Source organism: Pteropus vampyrus, unplaced genomic scaffold (genome assembly GCF_000151845.1).
Source record: "Pteropus vampyrus isolate Shadow unplaced genomic scaffold, Pvam_2.0 Scaffold7, whole genome shotgun sequence".
Classification (NCBI taxonomy): domain Eukaryota; kingdom Metazoa; phylum Chordata; class Mammalia; order Chiroptera; family Pteropodidae; genus Pteropus; species Pteropus vampyrus.
The window spans coordinates 9,910,546-9,930,484 of NW_011888788.1; the positions used below are offsets into that span (position 1 = coordinate 9,910,546).

Below are 19,939 nucleotides of genomic sequence, written 5' to 3' on the forward strand. Positions count from 1 at the left end.
CTAGAGTAATCAAATTCATAGAGACAGAAACTATAATGGTGGTTGCCAGGGTCTAAGAGATGGGGAGGACTAGAGAGTTGTTGTTTTATGGTTATATAGTTTTAGTTTTGTAAGATGAAAAAGAGTTCTGGAGATTGGTTATATAACAATGTAAATGTACTTAACACTAATGAACTATACACTTAAAAATAGTTACAAGGGTAAATTCTATGTTATGTATATTTTGCCACAGTTTTTTTTTTGTGTGTGTGTGTGTGTAAACCTTGAATTTTGAAACACATTTGTTCTGAAGGGTTTCGAAAAAGGGACTGTGGTCCTGTAGTAATAAGCCATCAACTCTAAGCCAAGTAAGAAGAGAAGTGAAGACCTGAAGGGAATAGTAAGCAGTAAAAGAGACAAATGGATTTGAGGTCCTGACGGAATTGAAGCATTAATGAAGTAACCTGGAAAGCACCAGGTGGTCATCAGAGATTTGGAATATATAAATTTTCATTTGGAAAAGACACAATCTAGATAATGACCATGGGAATAGAGAAAAGAGTACAATTATTAGAGCAAAAGGATCTAAACAATGAAAATGAGAGGTTAGAATTCAGGGATACTGAAATCTCCATGAATGATAAGAGGAGAAGAAACATAACAGTAGGAGAGAAAAGTCATGAGTTATTTCTTACCTCATCTTCTATTACTCTCCCAAGGAGAATGTGGCAAAAGAAGGGAGAAGGGTAACAACCACCACAACTAGAACCAACATAATTGAGTTGTGGGAGAAAATTCTTAAGAGGGCTGCAGGAGAAGTTCTCAGGAGACAAGTAGATTTCAGTTAAAATGAATTTAAAGGTAATATTTGGAGAAGTATGATTCCATGATAGGTGATTAGAAAGAAAACAAGAGTCCAGGGGATGGAGAATCTATGCATTTTATAATCACATCTTGAATAAATGATAATAGCATATTTAATTAAATCTGTAAACCTTTAGTCTATCTACCACATACAAAACATTGCACTAAAAAGGTAAAAGAAGATACTTTCTTACTCTTCAGAAGCTCACAATCAAGTTTAAGCAATACCCAATAGAGGTTTCACAAAGCTAAAGAAAAAAAAAAACCTTTTGGAAATTCCAAATTCCAGTAACTGTATTCTGTATTTGGTGTATAGTAGGCACTGTGTTGAATGAATGACTATATTGAAAATTTGTAATATAAAGATCTTTTAAATTTCAATGGTCTTGGTTATTCTAATTTGTTAAGTGGGGATAATAACTAACCCTTTAAATAACCCATTAACATACTTCAAAGTAATGTTAGGCGAAATGAATAGTATGTGTGAAGGGATTTTATAATGTTTAAAGTATTCATAACTGTAAGATATGATTTTAATATAAATTATGAAGATAATAACGTAAATCAAGGTACCAAAATGTGCTTAAAAAGTCTAATTATCTACTGAAACAAGATGTGAATTTCAAAAAAAAAAACAAGACTATGTCTGCTAAGGTGAAGTAGAGCATGGAACTGAGCACTCTGGGAATCAATTAACCTATGTACAATTGCTGAGAGCTGGGCTACGTTTTCATGTTTTCAGAGATTTCACTGTTCCTGGTGGTGGTGGTTGTCATAATGGCCCCTCAGCCATATGCATGAATTTCTCCCTTAAAGAGCCTCAGTTACTCCCTGGCAGTACATTAGACACTGGGGATTTACTACCTCTAAGATCATGATCATTCTTTAATACTGAAGGAAATAATACACATCATTCCTGAAAAGATCAAATTCTTAACACAAGACAAAGTACCTTTAAACATTTTATTTAAAGAATATATACTTGAGTGTTTTTAAAAACTGTGTGTTAGGGAAATGAGAAGTAGATAATATTCTTTTGTGAACTATAGAGCTGTAAAGCCAGAAAGAAAAACTAGGAAAAGGGCAACTATACTTAAAAGGGTGTTTTAAAAATTAAAATGTAAATAGTAATTATTATGAAATGACCAGAATTAATTAGGTCTACAATGGGAGTAGAAATGGGGGCAGGGTGTTTTTAGCCAGATAGTATCCTATTTATTACAAAGGAGTCATAAAATAAGTTAAATTTAGTGAAGAAAGTTTACTTTATACTGGGTGTAGTATAGCATGGATTGCATTAGAGCCATTGTGGTCTTTGGTGTTTTTACTTCTGAAGTCTGTGTTCCATGAGGTTTGTGCTAAGGAAGCTTAAAAAAAGCATACTCCCGTGGAATTGAGTGACATATACAGTCTATAAACAGACCACCACGGCATGTCTCCCCATCTTCAATACAAAGATTGTGCTTTGTTTTCCAATATTTTGAGATATCTTAAAATAGTTTGTAGTTTTCTTTTGTACTTGGAGCTGGGGTCTTTTCTCATATTTCCTCATCTACTGCTGGGCATTGGGGAAGACACCTGTGGGTCTGAGAAGCATTCTTGAACCCAAGCAGTAAGGAGCTCCTTGATTCCCAAAAGGGCTTTCATATGTTACTGGGCTGGCAGTGAATATCACAAGATATCAAGAGCCCACAAAGGAAAGTAAGATGATCTGATGATGCTGATGTCCCTTCAATCTCCCCCTGTCCAAGGACAAACTGAGCTTTATGCCAAGGTTACCTCTATTTCTATAGATAATAATCCCACCGTTAATTATGAGGTATGGTAGTTATGGTAATGAAGAGGAGCTAAATTTGGAAAATTCAGAAAATGTTGTAATGTAGAAAGGTTTTGATTTATAGAAACATTTTTTTCAAAGTTTACTCATTTAATCTTGATTTAAGATTTATTCATTAATTCAATAAACGTTGTCGAGTGCCTACTATGTGCCAGACACTGTTCTAGTTGCTAGGATAACTGCAGTGAAGAATACACGCAAAAACCCCTGCTCTCATAGAGTTTATATTCTAATGGAGGGAGAATGACAACAAACATAACAAAATATGATATGTTACATAGTGGCAATTCTGGGAGGAAAAATACAGCAGGGAAGGGAGACAGAAGGTGTTATAGTGTTTGCAATTTTAGATAGATTGCAAATTTACAGAGCATCCAGGGAAAGACTCTCCACAAAGATGGCATTTGAGCAAAGACTTTAAGGAGGTGAGTTAAAGGAGCCTCATGGATATCTGGATTCAAGGGCATTCCAAGCAGAAAGAACAGAAAGGTGGGAGTATGCCTGAGGTTTCTGAGGAAAATCACAGAGCCCAGTATATCTAGAATGGTGTAAGTATGGGAGATAGTAGTAGGAGATGATGTCAGAGAGAAAAGAGTGGTAGAGACCGGAGTCTGATAGGCAAGACACTGGTTTTACTCTGCATGAGATGGGAAGTCACTAAAGGGTTTCAAGTACAGGAGTGATTTGAAATCACTTACATTTACAGAATTATGCTGGTTGCTGCGTTGAGAACAGACTGAAAATGTTAAATTCCCTACTTCCAAATGTAGAAGATATCATGAGGTTAATAAAGTTTAATAAGCATCTGTGACTCTATAATGAATAATTATATGAATAATATTCAATAAATTAACAAAGCATTGAGAATGAAAAAAATAACAACAGAAGAAATAGTCAATAATTGCTTGTTTAGGAATTCTGAACAGGCTGAATAAATATTAATATGAATGCCTATAGCCTAAATTTTGTATGGGGAAAATATAATGATTTAGGAAAATATTTACCTGTGTAGTGACATTTCTTTCTTTTTGCTTTTTATTATGTCTTTCTGCTTCAATATCTGCAATACATAAAACATTTTTATAAAATTTGAAAATTTCTTTTTAAAATTTCACTAGATACAGTTTCTTGTTAAAAAACTTTCTAGATAACTTTGAGAACTCTAAGAATAATAGTTGACCATCATTTACAATTTAAATTTACTAAAATGTGTTATAAAATAATTCCTTCAATGATAAATTTTAAATATGTAAATGATGCCAGAGATAATCTAAATGCTTTAATCAAGCATCTTAAAATCGAGTTAATATGAAAGAATTCTACAAATAATAGAGCTAATTACAATAGTGGAATAATTTCTGAGCTAGAATTCTGAGCTAGAATAAATGTATCTATGTAAATAGATGCCATCTATTAATAGAAAATATTGAAACAGAAGGAATATAATCTTTTACATTTTTATAGACTCATCCGTGTGTCAGAGGGATGCTAAAAATTAATATTGTTGAATGTTATAAATATTTGAGAAGTGTAGACTAGATTACATCAGGCTTTGAAATTTGTGAAAGTGATTTTCACAAGCAATTTTTAATTAATGTTTTTATAAAGAATAGAATATATCTACCACAGAATACACATGTAGTCATTGCACGGTACTTAAAATTTCTTAACTTACATATTTAGAAAAATAAGCCTTTAAAAACCTGATATAACAGGGTGACACATCATAGCATGTCAACTTACATTATTAGAATTGATAATTTTTAATTACTGAAAAATTATTCAATGCACAGTAAAAATGACCCTATATATTTCCAGCAGTAAAATATGCATGAATGTGATACATTCAGCATTTTACAGACTGAAGAATTTGACTCAAGACAAATATGAGGTAGTCAAAATTTTATATTTCCAAGTCATGAGTTTGTACTTTAAGAGCAGGTTATAAATTTTCAAATGTTATCTCAGCATTATATTTATTAATTTGATATGTTTTATTCTTTCTCTCACTGATGAACTTTAATACTTGGCCTCACAATTCTGTCTGTTCTGTTTACTTTGTAAGACAGACTTTATAGAAACTGGCCCTGAATTGTTTGATATTTAGTCCTTTGACAAATTAGAGAAACAATTGGAAAATTCTAAATAAAAATTCAATAACTGCATGTTGACAAGTGATTCATATAAAGCATATGAAAAAATTTTAAAAGTTATACATATTTCATACCATTGTAAACATTAGAATTGCTCTTTAGGTTTGAGATTTAAGATAAATTATGCCAGAATATGAATGTTATTACAAATGAGACTTTATCCCAAGTGATCATTCTGGGGCCCTGGATACTCATTATCAGAGGCAATATAGCATATAATTCACCATGTAGCCTTTGAGTCAAATAGTTCTGTTCTAGTTCTGATTTTATATGTATTTCACAAATTTATGATAATCAAATAAGATAATCAATGTAAGGTATTTAGTACAGTACTTAACACATATCCAGTGTTTAATAAATGTTAGCTATATATATAATTATGTTATTATATGAGGTCAACTCTGTTAAAGGATTCAGGATGCCTTCAAGATAATAATAGATGTAAATTAGTATTTTAAAAAGACTATGTAAATAAAGTATTATTAGAAACAATATGTTAGAATTTATTGTTTTGCATATAAAAACATCTTTATCAATTAAAGCATTTTCTTCAAAACAAATTTCTTAGCCTAATTATATATATATTTAGAAACCAGACAGTGTGACTGATATTATAGTCACAGTAAATGTTTAGTAATTTTAAAACTCCATTATCACAACTAGAAAAGTAAACTGGAAAAAGCAATGTAATTTGGTATATTCCCATTATTATATTCTCCAAAGTACATAGAATAAATTAAAGTTAATATGCACAGTATGTACAGACATAGAATGAGAAGTATAAAGTTTCATGTGTATTACAGCAAGAGAAGAAAATCACAAATATTAAATGGAATAAAGTTTGTATTATACATTCGACCAGAAAATCAAATTGTCAGACATCAAACATTAACATGAAGATTACAAGGCTAAAAGCAGTTTTCAAAGATAGGATAAGTACAGATAAAAGAACTAGTAAAATGGGAGGTGTAAGAATCTAACTGAAGAAAAAAATTATTTAATAGCTTAAAACACAAAAAGATGATAAAGACAGCTATTACTTCCAGCAGAAAATGCAGTTACAAAAAAAACTCCACTCTTTTAAAACATTTTTTAAAAAGTATTTCTTTTCTAAATTTTAGGTTTTAGGTTTTCACCTAAAGAAAATGAAGTTTTGATTGCCTACTGGGGAAAAATTTCTGCTACAAATAGTACCTTGCACAAAGCTTTCTAGTAGGTTTTTTTATATTGGTTGAGAAACACTGGTAATTGCTGGAGACTTGTCCCACTCTTTTCATTACCTCCCACTATATGAATACTGATATTGCCACAAATTCTAGCACTTCGTGTGGAAAACATAATCCACCGGGTGAAGGAAGAAAATATAGATCTAGTTATGTGAAGTTCTTTTAAAAAGCTCCTTTTTTAATTTATATTTTTGGAGTGTGTTTTATAATCTTAATAGTACATTATCCTAATGAATTGATATACACATAACAAAGTATATAATCAAAAAGGACTGTTATGGAGTTAGCCTTAGAAGGGAACTAAAGTTTCCTTCAGCTCTAGAATTGTAGCTCTAGCTATAATTTATTATATGTCACTTGCTTTACATACTTTTCTCCCATTCTCCCTAACAATCACTAAAATGGCAAGCACAGAATATTTGTATTCCTATTTTACTGATGAGGAAACTGACACCAAACGAGAATAAACAACTTGTTCAAGGTCATATGTCAGAGTAGAATTCAAATGCAGGTCTAACTATAGATCTATCTCTCTTACTGTCTCTCCAAACTTTATCAAAGGATTCACAATAGATTGATTTTAAGTGGCAAGCTTCTACAATGACACAAATTCCACTGTCTTTACAAAAAATAAACTTATGCACAAAATTTTGTGGGACACGTTTATTTGTATAATGTGAAACACACAATTTTAGGTACTCTAGAACTTTAAATTACTAACCCCATTGAGAGAAAAAAATTTTGATGTAGTAAAAAGGAAGCTAGCACTACAGCCCACTGCCTACAAAAGAATTATCCATGTGGTTTTGGGGGCATGGAATCAACCCCAATAGATTAATGGAAAACCCATAAAATTTTTAAGTCATATTGAAAAAAACACCACTAGCTTGTACTAAAATAGATTGAGACAGTTCAAAATGAAAAGTAAAAAATTTGCCTGAGGGTAGACTGTTGTAGATCTGTGACAATAATGTCCCCCAATGAATCACAACTACCTGTGTTCACAGCTCTTTACAATGTAACTTTACTCAATCTTTCTATCAAGAGATGAAGACTATTTTTCCCACTCTTTGAATGGGCTGCCCTTGTAACTTGCTTTGACTCACAGAAATGTGACAGATGACATTGTTCAATTTCCAAGGTTAGTCCTTAGTAAACCTTTCACCCTCTTTTATCCTCTTGGAATAATGCCCCAAGACAATCATGCCCTGAAGAACCAAGGAATAATAGACTATGGAGAGAGAGAGGCCTACCAGCTGACTACCAGCTGAGTGAAGCTACATGAATGAGCCTAGTTAGACCAGTAGAAAAATCACTCAGCCAACTCACAGAGAATTATGAGAAATAGTAAATCATTGGCATTTTAAACAACTAAGTTTTAGGTTGTTTGTTATGCAGCAATTGATAACTGAAACAAGTCTGTTTCTTCAGCCTACTAGGACACCTTGGATAGAATTCTCAGTTCTCAGAAGCTACATTAGACCAATAATGCCAAAGAAATCATATATAATATATTGATAGCATGAGAAAAAGATTAGAAAAAAATATCCAAAATTGCCTTGTTCACCGTTTTTTTTTTTTTCCAGATCCATGTTCTCATGAAAGTCTTTTTATACATTAACTCCTGGCTTTAAAATTCATTTCCCTAATATGGCTCACCTTCTTTCTTTCCAGGACATTGTTCCTCTTCCTTTGAATGGACATTGGGACACTGAGTAATGTGACTTCCTTTACTGACTGTAGTTCTGGAAAAAAAACCCACCTTGCCTTACAGGGGAATCTGTTTCCATTTCTTTGTTCACACGACATTTACAAAAGAAACTAAACAGAAGTATTTTATTGATTCTCCTGTCTTAGTTCTCTAAAATGGTGCTTCATGCCTCACTTATGACTTCACCTAATTCATATACTTTGACCATTAGATGTATTAACAGTATAAAAATGTTAACTATTGATTCCTTCCTAACCTTTCTTTCAGATTCTCTGTAGTGTACTGGCTTCTGTGACTTTATACTATACTGTAAACCTCTATTCTAGTGTTCCTGTCAAACCTTTATTCTAGATTCCCTCTTTGGTTTCTCTAATGATTACATATTTTTCAATGCTCAGTCCTTGCTTCTTTTCTTTGTCATTATCTAAAAGTTGAGCCATGCCAGTAAGGAATTTTGAGTGAGTACAGGAGGTCAGGAACTAGGAAAGGTGAATGTGCTGATTCTAGGACAGGCAGCTACTTAAAAAGTGAAGCCCTGGGAATCAAATTAAAATCAGAAAAGCGCAGGTCACAGGAGAATCCAGAGAAGAAATCCAGGATGGCAGAGGTGAGACAAGTGGTGACAAGAGGTGAGAAATCCAGGATGGCAGAGGCACAAGGACAGATACAACACCTGGAACTAAAATTATAGGAGCTGAGAATTAAAGTGTGTAGATGAATCTAAGTTACCAGAAATGGGTAGACTACTGGGGAAATGTAGGAGTAAGATGAGTGATGGTTTGCATCTACAATGGCCCAGAGAAAATTTTGCCTAAGGGTTTTGTGTGTGTGCGTGTGGTGGGGTGGGGGTTTGGGGTGGGGTGGGGGGTGTGATATTCAGCTTCCTGTGGTAAGTGTAGCATAATCAGACCCTCATCATGCCATGCCTGCATTCTTACAAAAGCCTCCTAACAGATTTAATCATGATTGTTCTAATTTTAATCTAACTTATATCTACCCTGAGAATAATTTTCTCTTAGTATTGTTTCCAGCAAGGCACAAATCTGCTTAAAAACCCATAAGTCCCTGTTGCTTACTGTATGAAGACTAACTCCCTATGTCGACTTCCAGTTTCCTTCATAATTGGGTTAACTCTACATTCACAATTTTTCAAATCCAAATAATATCTGCTATTTATTATTTTGAAAGTTTTCTTCTTTAATTTTAACAATTCCTATTGAATAGACTGAAAATTATTACGTTTTTTAAAAATATATATTTTTAGGTCCTTTATTAGTTTAGTCTGTGAGATACTTAACTTTGGACATCATCAAGAATGATGTTTAGAAATAGCATTTTGTATCTCCTTACTTAGCCATGTGACCTTGGGTAAGTTATTTAACCTCTCTAAGCCTCAGTTTTCTATAAAACGAGAATAGCAATACTATACCTATCAGAGTATATGTGAAAACAGAATGGAATTAAAGTGTTTGGTATTTTATTAAATACATCCAGCTAAGTAATAATTTCCCTTCTTCTCCTTTTCCAAAGGCCTATCTTTTCAAAGAAAGTGGTATTAGCATCTGTGAGGAAAGCACTTTCCTTAATGAAACAAAATTAAGAAACCATAAGATGTAAGCACTGGAAGAAGCATCTCCTACTGAATTTTACCTTATTTTTGGCTTTTATTACTCCAATAACTGCTGCAGCCACCTTTCCCTTAAAATTCCTTTACTTCGTTGCTCTTACCATATCTATAACAGACTGGCATTTTCATAATAAAGCTAATAATCCCAAGGAAGAACAAAGAAAATATAAAAGGCACAGACACAGTCCAGTATATTCTGACAAATCTTTGGTTCTATAACACCTCAACTGTATTCTCCTTGGTCCTGTCTCATTCCTTTTTCTAGGGAAAATGTCATCTTTCAATCCCATGGAAGCTATTTTCCTTAACACTGGGTTCTCTTTGTGATCAAGGGCAAGAATACAACTTCTAACTCTGCCACTTACCTAAGGCCTTCCCATTCTGAACAACATAGTTCTTTTCTTCCCCAGATTCCTGACAGGACTGGAGTGACATTTCTCAGATAAGACTCTATCCTCTATGTACTGAGAACAGCTCAATCCCCAAAAGATTCATTTCAATCATGCAATTATAACATCTATACAGCAAGAACTACACATATAAAAAAGCTATTCCATTCCCCTCTCGACAGAAAAAATTTATAATCATTATTTCTACATAATTTGACCAGACTTGGATACTATCAAAGTATCTAAATACAGATATAAAGGATATTGAGATTTTCAATAAAAAGACTATAGTAAATGATGAATATGTATTTAGTAACTTAATTGACCAATAAATACATTTTATGATGAATTATTATATATTTGGTAATAGACTAATAATTTAGTTATGTTAATATAGTAGATATTTTGAAAGTCTATAATTTAATGTTAATGTCTTGAAAAGGGTAAATATTTTATAACTTTCTGTTCTTTCTTCTTCCTCAACTTCCTTATTCAAGTGCAAGGATGGTAACATTTCCATCAATACTAAAGTTATGAGGGGACTAGGCTAACAGTGAGTGAATAGTACTTTTATTTATTTTTATGAGTTTTAATTGAGCAGAGAGGTTGAAAAATTCTCAGCATTGCTGAGAACATTCCTTCCAGAAGTCTTCTAATTCCCTCCTATAGTGTGCAAATAAAGAGCTTAACCTTGAAAGACAGTTGGATAATTCAGACAATGTGCCTGGCATAGTGCCAAGCATGTAGAAAGTGCTTAATAAATGTTATTTTTATTATTAATTCTTGATTAGCTGAGAAATAATTTGGGAGGTATACCAATTATAAGTGGAAAAATATAGTAGAACATATTTGATAATTTTAACTGATGTTTTTTCCTGGTATTTTCTTATATCTCTTTTTACCCTTTCAGCCAGTGAATTGCTCATTGCTTCAAAAAAAGGTATGATGTGGCAGAGAGAAAGGAATTTCTTGGTTGTTAAAACTAAAGAAAGGACTTACAACATAGACAACAGAATGGATGTAGGAGATGATATATAACATCAAGGTAATAGCAAGGCCTTCCATGCCCTCTTCCCAAAATGAGGAAACATTCTCTGGACTAGGAGGAAAGAGAGAGCTGGAGGGGTAACAAAGAGAAGTTTCCACTATGATAGTTTGAAATAGAAATTAAATTTCGTTATTAAGAAATTAAAAAAGTTATATTTCTTGCACATTCTGTGGTTCGTGGACTAAAATTTATAACAGATACCTTATTTATATACACACAACATATGATGCCTCTGTTCAAGGTGAGTACAAAACGTGATTTGTCCTTTAGAAACAGGGTAATAAATCTATTATGTATGTGAGATTCATTGATTAAACCTAAGGAAGTAATTGACCAAGTACTTTTGGCAACCTGATAGATATGATTTGTTTGGAATATTATAAGAACTAGTTTCAAAGCAGGTTTAGAATTCTTGCAGCTTTTAGCTCTCATGTTCTTTCATTATCAATATGACTCCCTTTAAGAACTAAGAAATGTGGATTATCAGTAAAGCAAGATAACAGAATTCAGAAGTCTTCAATTCTAGTCTTAGTTCCCTTTGTAAACAGATGTATTGACTGATCTTGGGCACAGCACTTATGCGTATTATATCTTATCTTTTCCAGTGATCAAATGACTGTTGTATTATGTAGCATTACCTGACATTCCTATGGAATAACTTGGAGTGATTAAAAGTATTACTTAAATACTTCTGGTCAAGATGGTGTAGTAGGAAAATGCTGTGCTTGCCTCCTTCCATGACCACATTAAAATTACAACTAAAATGGAGATCAACCTGGAGAACCATCTGAAGACTAGTTGAACAGAAATCCTATCACTAAGGATATAAAGAAACCTCCTCAAGACTGGTAAGAGGGTCAAAGATGCGAAACAGGCTAGCCCCATGCCCATGTGTGGTAGTTGAGAATTGGGAGGAATATGTTGGCTGTAAAGGTCCTCTCTGAAGAGCAAGGGGTCCCAGCTCCACATCGGCTCCCCAGCCTCGAGCACTGGTGCTGGGAAGAAGAGCCCCCACAGCATTTGGCTGTGAAAAACAGTGGGGATTCCATCCATCCAGTTGAGATGAGCGGTAGCTGAAAACCCAGGAGTCTTTTTAAAGGCCTGCGCACAGACTCTCTCACTTCCAGACACTCCTCGCTGGGCTCCGGCGGAAAAAGTGGAAAAACAGCAGCTCAGGAGGTGCTGGAGACATACAGAAAGAGACTGAGTTGTGTGGCTTCAGGGCGAGGGCTGGAGGAAATGCTGCCATTGTCCCTGTGTTGAGCCTTCCTCCCATGTAGCTGGTGGGTAGACATGACTTTCCTGTGTTGAGTCTTCTATCATACAGACAAATCTGAGTTTTCATTGGCCTGGTGAGCTCCGCTCACACACCCTGGTGACTCCCTGGGACTCAATCCCACCCCACTTGTGCACTGCCAGAGGTTTTTTCCTGGCTGGCAGGCAGCCAGGGTTGGCATGTGCTGCAATCTTTCTTGGACAACTTTTGGGGGTCTGCAGGTCCCAGGTAGGCGATGGCTGGCTGTGGTGTGTTCTTGAGCCTTTTGTGAAGTGGCCCCAGGCTCAGAACTAGCATCAAATCTGAATCTTCATTAACCTGTTGAATACATTCACCCTAAAGAACTCCCATGCCCCCTGAGGCTCTTTCAGCAGCTGAGCTTTATGGATAGCCAGCTGGCTGGGCAGCACGCCTCCGGGTGCCTTGGGCATTTTGTGAGCTTCACCAAACCCGGTAATGGTGATGACCAGCCTCAGTTCACAGCATGGCCTCTCCTACACACCTCGAGATTCAGCACAGGCAGTGACCAACTGCGGATTGCTTTCTAGCTCCTACCAGGTATCCCAGACCAGTCACAGGCAGCAGCTGATCATGGCCTGCACAGTAGCCCCTCCCAAGAGACCCCAGAACCAGCACACCTGGTAGCTGGCTTCAAACCACAATAGAACACTACCCAATTAGCTCTGCAAGTGGAACACCTAAAAGCTGGTCTAGGCAGGCATGAGAGACCTGTGGGGCGAATCCTGCTTTATGAGTTCAGGACCTGCAAAATGGCTCATTCACTGTGGCCATGGCCAATCCTCACAGCCAATTAGCCAGAGGTTCAATCCCACCCACTGTAGGCCAACAGCAATAAAGGCTCAACTACAACAGGAGAGCATACACAACCCACATAAGGGACATTTCTGGAGCATTGGCACAGCTGACCAGGGAGACTCCATCACTGGGCCCCACAGTAAACCTACTATATAAGGTCACTCTGCCAAGACTGGAGATATAGCAGATCTCCCTAATACATAAAAACAAACACAGAGAGGCAGCCAAAATGAGGAAACAAAAATTCATGTCCCAAATGGAGGAGAAAACTCTAGAAAAAGAACTAAATAAAATGAAGGCAAGCAGTCTACCAGAAACAGAGTTCGAAACACTGGATATAATAAGGATGTGTACAGAACTTAGTGAGAACTTCAACAAGAGATAGTAAGAATAAAAAAAGACAGAGAAACCATAAAAAAGAACCAGTCAGAAATGAATAATACAACTAAAATAAAGAATACACTAGGAGGAATCAATAGTAGATTAGGTGAAGCAGAGGATCAAATTGGTGATTTAGAAGAAATGGTAGCAGAAAACACCTGATCAGAACAGAAAAAAAAAAAAAGAAGAAAGAAAAATGATGGTTTACAGGACCTCTGGAACAACATCAAGAGTCACAACATTCGCATGATAGGGGTAACAGAAGGAGAAGAGAGAGAATAAGAGATTGAGAACCTATCTGAAGAAATAATGACTGAAAACTTCCTTAACCTGGCAAAGGAAATCCAGAAAGCAGGGAGAGTCCCAAACAAGGTGAACCCAAACAGACCCACACCAATACACATCATCATTAAAATGCCAAAGGTTAAAAACAAAGAGAGAATCTTAAAAACATCAAGAGAAAGGCAATTAGTTACTTACCTATAAGGGAGCTCCCATAAGATAGCTGATTTCTCAACAGAAACTTTCTAGGCCAGAAATGAGTGGCATATTTTCCATGTGATGAAAATCAAGGTACTACAACCAAGACTACTCCACCCAGCAAGGCTATCAGTTAAAATTGAAGGAGAGAAAAAAAGATTCCCAGACAATAAAGAACTATAGGAATTCATTACCACCAAACCAGTATTGCAAGAAATGTTTAAGAGACTTCTTTAAGAAGGAGGGAAAAGATAAAAAATATGAATAATAATGGCAATAACTATGTACTTATCAATAACCACTTTAAATGTAAATAGATTAAATGCTCAATCAGAAGACATAGAGTAGCTGAATAGCTAAGAAATGAAGATCTATACACATGCTGTCTACAAGCGACCCACTTCAGATTGAAAGATGCACACAGGCTGAATGTAAAGAGATGGAAGAAGATATTTCATGCAAAGAGAAATAAAAAAGCAGGAGTAGCAATACTTATACAAGGCAGAATAAGACTTTAAGACAAAGGCTATAATGAGACACAAAGAAGGACACTTTGTAATGATAAAGGCATCAATCCAACAAGAAAATATAACCCTTGTAAACATTTATGTACCCAAAATAATAGCACCTAAATATATAAAGCAAATATTGACCGACATAAAGGAAGAGATTTATAGTAATACAGTCATAGCAGAGGACTTTAATACCTCATTGACATCAAGGGATAGATCTTTCAGACAGAAAATCAACAAAGAAACAGTGGCCTTACAAGACACGTTAGATCGGATAGACTAATTAATATTTTTAGAGCATTTCATTCCAAAGCAGCAGATTATACATTCATTTCAAGTGAACATGAAACATTTTCTAAGACAGACCACATGTTAGGTCACAAAATAAGTCTCAATAAATTTCAGAAGTCTGAAATTGCACCAGGCATCTTATCTGACCACAATAGTATGAAACTAGAAATCAATTACAAGAAAAAATTTAAAATAACTTGAAAAACACACAAACACGTGGAGGCCAAATAACATGCTACTAAACAATGAATGGGTTAACAATGAGATCAAGGAAGAAATCAAAAGATACCTTGAGACAAATGAAAAACAAAACTACAATGACCCAAAATCTATGGGACACAGTGAAAGCAGTCCTAGGAAGGAAATTCATAGCAATACAAGCCTACGCAAGAAACAAGAAAAATTTCAAGTAAACAATCTAACCTTACACCTAACCTTACACCTAAAGAAGCTAGAAAATGAACTGCAAAGGCCAAAGTGAATAGAAGGAAGGAAATAATAAAGATCAGAGAAATAATAAATGAAATAAAATCTAAAAAAATACAAAAGATCAATGAAACTAAGAGCTGGTTCTTTGAGAAGATAAACAAAATTGACAAACTTTTAACCAGACTCATCAAGAAAAAGAGAGAACCCAATAAAACCAGAAATAAAAGAGAAGTGACAACTGACACCACAGAAATACAAAGAAGTATAAGAAAATACTACGAATAATTATATGCCAACAAATTGGACAATCTGGAAGAAATGGATACATTCCTAGAAACATACAATCTTCCAAGACTGACTCAAGAAGAAACAGAAAATCTGAACAGATAGATTACTATTAACAAAATTGAATCGGTAATCAAAAAATGCTTAAAAAGCAAAAGTCCTGGAACAGAAGGCTTCACACGTGAATTTTACCAAACATTTTGTGGCTGAGTAATATTCCATTGTAAATATGTACCATGACTTCTTTATTCAACTGTCTGTCTGTTGATGGGCACTTGATTTGCTCGCATAATTTTTTTCTAGATAAATTTTAGAATAAGGTAATCAGATTCATTGAAAAACACGTTATTTTCACTTGTATTGCATTGGATTTACATGTTAACTTATAAAGACCTGGCAATGTTGAGATCCATTCAGGTGAATATCTTTAATTTATTTAGATTTTTTGTTTAATGTGTTTCAGAAAATTTTCATTTTTATTACTCATATATGTATTGTTCCACTTTTATTAAATTTATTCCTGGCTATTTTATAATTTATGTTGCTATCATGAAAGAGATTTTTTAGAATGAATTTGTGATCATTATAATTTAAAAATTAAGTAAAACATTTATCTAGATTTATCATGTCTTAAAAGTTTTTTGCCCACCACTGATTTTCGGTCTTAATCTTAAATTCATGTTTTATATTGCTGAAGCATATCTTCTAGTCCATTTCACCTAGGATTTGTGGATGATACATTTTCTGAATGCATTCATGTCTGAAAATGTCTTATTTTGCCACTACACTTATTTGACATTTTGTCAGATTATATAATTCTATATTCAAAATCATTTCACCTTAGTACTTAGTATTTCTCCAGGGTCTTCTTATACCCAATATTGCTAATAAATTTGAAGTCAACAGGGTGAATTTTTTTCGTTGTAATCACTCAATTTTTTCTCTTTAGAAGCTTTCAGGATTTTCTCATAATCAATGAAGTACTAAAATTTTACCATTATTTTCTAGGAATGGGTCATTTCTCAGTCTTCTTGTTTGGCACTCTGGGACTTAATGTAAAAACTTGAGTCTTTTTTTTAGATCTGAGGCATTTTATTTAAATTCTTTATTTCTTCTGCTCAGTTTTTCTACTTTCTCTTTTTGGAAATTCTATTATGGGAGTTTGTAACTTCTGGGTAGATTCTCCAAGTCTTTTAACTTTTATTTCATACATGTCATCTCTGTCCATTTGCATGTGATCTAAGAGAATTCCTCAGTTTGGAATTTGAACTTTCAGGTTGCTTTTGAATTCTGTCAATTTTGCTATTTGGCCTCGAGGTTTTTATTTTTACTATCATATGTTTCATTTCCAAAATACTAATTCTGTTTCCTCAGGTGTTATTGGTGTATGTGTGTGTGTGTGTGTGTGTGTGTGTGTGTGTGTGTGCGCGTGCATGCGTGTGCACGTGCACATGCATGCATTGATGCTTTTCTTTCACGGTGTTAGTTTTCTGATTCTTGACTGTACTTGAATTTCCCCTCTTAACCTGTCTGTGAATGCTATAGCAAGTACCTCAGCTCGCCACCAGTAATTTTGTGGGTGTTGCAAGATGTGCTATCAGGATGTGATAGAAGCTAGTCTTTTGTGAATAGAGGCTCCTTGAATATCATTTGCCATTTGCATCTCTGGCCCAAAGGGCCACCCAAAATGATCCTACCTCATGGTGCTTTGTCTTCTTGTGTACTTAGTTATTCTTACAATGTAGTGTAAAGTTTGAGTGGATTCTTTTAGACCTATGATGAAATTGCCTTTCTATGGAGAGAGCATGAATTTACTTTTGCCAGATGCCTGGGGCACTACCAGTACACAACCATCTTAGATCTAGTTCTAGAATTACCCAAACAAGTAAACCCAGGCTGTGAATCTCTAGCAGGAGTGGCCTGTGATCACAACTTCTCAGAGATTTATTTTTTCCTTTTCCTTTTCTCCCTGTTTTGTTAAGTGTCAACTCTTAGATCCTTAGACTGGAAAGGACAGATTTACTTCCAGTTGGCCCTTATTCTAAGAATGTAGCATGTTATGGCCCTATATTAATGTTGAAAATGTCTCATATTAGACACCTCACCTTGGACAGGTCTTGAGCATTGGATTGTGTCCTCCTTGCTTTGTGAGGCTACTAAAACCAAAGCCCAAGTTTGTCTAGCTAAGGGCAAAAGCACTGTGATGTCCAGGTACAGGGCTAGGACCATGTTGATACAGTCCTGGTCCTGCTTTGGCCCTCTGTGCTTATCTCTCTGGATTCTAACAGTTCCTTAGACTTTTGTCTGGTAGTTCTTTATTATCACCTCAACGCTTTGAAGCATTTAATAAATTTGTATATTTTCATACCATTATTTTCAGTGGGATGGTTAGTCCAAGTAACCCAGTCATCTAGCTTTTCATTACTAGAAATGGAATGGCCACTTTCTCCTTTGCATGTGGTGGTAGTGGTGGTGGTAGTGAGAAGAGTAGGTGTCAGAACTTATAGGCTGTTCCTACTGTTGTTTCCAACCAACAACTCTCTTTTTTTTGTGTGTCCCAGGGCTCTTTCCTGAACTACTTATACCTGTTTTCTAGGCATATTCTCTTTTGCACATCTTGGGGCAAAAGTTTCTTCTTTCAATTTATTTCCATATTTTATTTTGACTTTTAGGTATTTCTAATTTTTTTTTCATCAAGGGCACTCTTACCTATCTTTCAGAGCTGATGACTCCTGATGCTTTAAAAAAAATATATCTTCTATCAGAGAAGCTGCAGAGTATACATCATTTTTTCTAATGTTTGAAAAGTTTCTTCAATTTCAGCACTGTAACCTTGGCTCCAAGTTTGGGGCAGACTTAAGGAAGTGTTGTAAAATCAGTTTTTCTTGCCTACCACATCTCATTGGCTGATAAACTATATAAATAAAATTAGATGGCTATAGTAAATAAATTACAATGCCAGTAAAATTACAAAATCAATGAAAAACTAATAAAATGACACTGTTGGAATTTACATAATCATCAGACTGCTAGAACAACTGGTCAAAAAGTAAATAACTTAATCAATTACCTAGCTGTTTGTTCTGTACAGAAGGAAACATATGTATACTGCATTTAAAAATATTGAGATGACTGATCGAATTTCTTATTTTACGTCTGGCTGTTTGATAGCATATAGAAACAGCCTGAGGAAAGTAAATATAATTATGAGACAAATGCTCAGAGTAGTCCACTTCGGAGAATACAGACTTAGTATAACAAAGAGGTGATATGGAGTAAAAAAAGAACAAAACAAAACTTGATTCCCATTAGAGGATTCAGATCTTACTAAAGTCCATACTTCAGGGTTTTATGAATGTATTTTTCAAATTTTCAAGTGTTACACAGATGTTAGTTATTATTCAAGTTTACAAGTGCTAATTGAGCATCTACTATGTGCCAAGTTCTGCAATGAGCTGCATAATAAAAGGTAAGCAAAACACAGTCTCTGCATTCAGGTAGTTAATCTAGTGAGGGAGTTAAGAATTAACTCAATTATGAGACTATGATATGCTACGAGGAAGGGCTTGGAAAAAATTTTTTTGGACTACATAGAACTTAGGATGGACCATAAAGATAAGCAGGATGTTATGCTGTAGATTTATGACGGTGATGGGGAAGAAGATGAAATGACAGACCATCACTATAGACAGTCCATCTGCAGAACAGACTGAGAAAGATATGGAAGTGAGAGAGTTAGGTAGGTATACTGAGTAGCTGATAGTTTGAATTGGTTGAAATAAAATATGTGTGTAACAGAGAAACAGAAAGGAAGCTGGGGTCTAATTGTATAAGATTTTGACTGCTGAACATGATGTTGGAACTTTATTCTATACTAAGTAGGTACTTGGACAGGTGAAAACAAAAATCAGATTTGAGGTTTAGGAATATTATTTCTGGTAGTACTGTATTGTGAATAAGAGAGGGGAGAGTTAGACATTTAATAATGTAGATATAAGATGCTAAAATGTGTCTATTAATTGAGACAGTAAAAATACATAGATGGGAGAAGCGCTGTGGAATTGACAGGTTGTGGTGAAGAAATAAAGGAATAAATAATAAAGGATTAGGAGATTTTGGCTCCAGACCTGGCTTTGCAGAATGATCCTGGAGAATCAATTTTGCCGCTTTGGGCCTTGGTTCTCTCATTGGTAAAAACATTGACTTACATGATACTTAGTGCTATATAACTGCATGATCATATAAAATTGAGGTTTTGTACTTGAGAACTAGGGGAGCAGGAAGGGATGTTGATGCTATTATCAAAAGAAGAAATGTAGGAGAGGAACTAACTTTGAGAAGAAATGTTGAATTTAAGACATTCGCAGTCCATACATTGTTCATGATTGTCATTAGGATGACATGTAACTCTAGAGATTAGGGTATGTAAATTAAGCTATGGGGTTTGGGAGAGAACGCTAGAAGCATAGAATACAAAGTTCAGATAAGCACTGAACTTTGGGATAGCATTTAAAGGGAGAGTTGAGGAAGACAACCTGAGCCTAAGGATTCTACAGAGGTAGAAGGGAAAAAAAGTGGTGAACAGTGTCAAACGCTCCAGGAAGCGTAATAATAAGAATGGTGAGAGACCGCTGG

General features: G+C 34.8%; 1 protein-coding gene across 1 annotated transcript in view; it reads right to left on the bottom strand.

The window, feature by feature from the left end:
• Window positions 1-19,939, bottom strand: part of SEL1L2 (SEL1L2 ERAD E3 ligase adaptor subunit) — a 120,738-nt gene that overhangs the window by 94,380 nt on the left and 6,419 nt on the right. Inside the window, exon 2 of the mRNA XM_011370356.2 lies at window positions 3,685-3,740. Coding sequence (XP_011368658.1) covers window positions 3,685-3,740 — 56 coding nt within the window. The remainder of the gene's footprint in view (window positions 1-3,684; window positions 3,741-19,939) is intronic.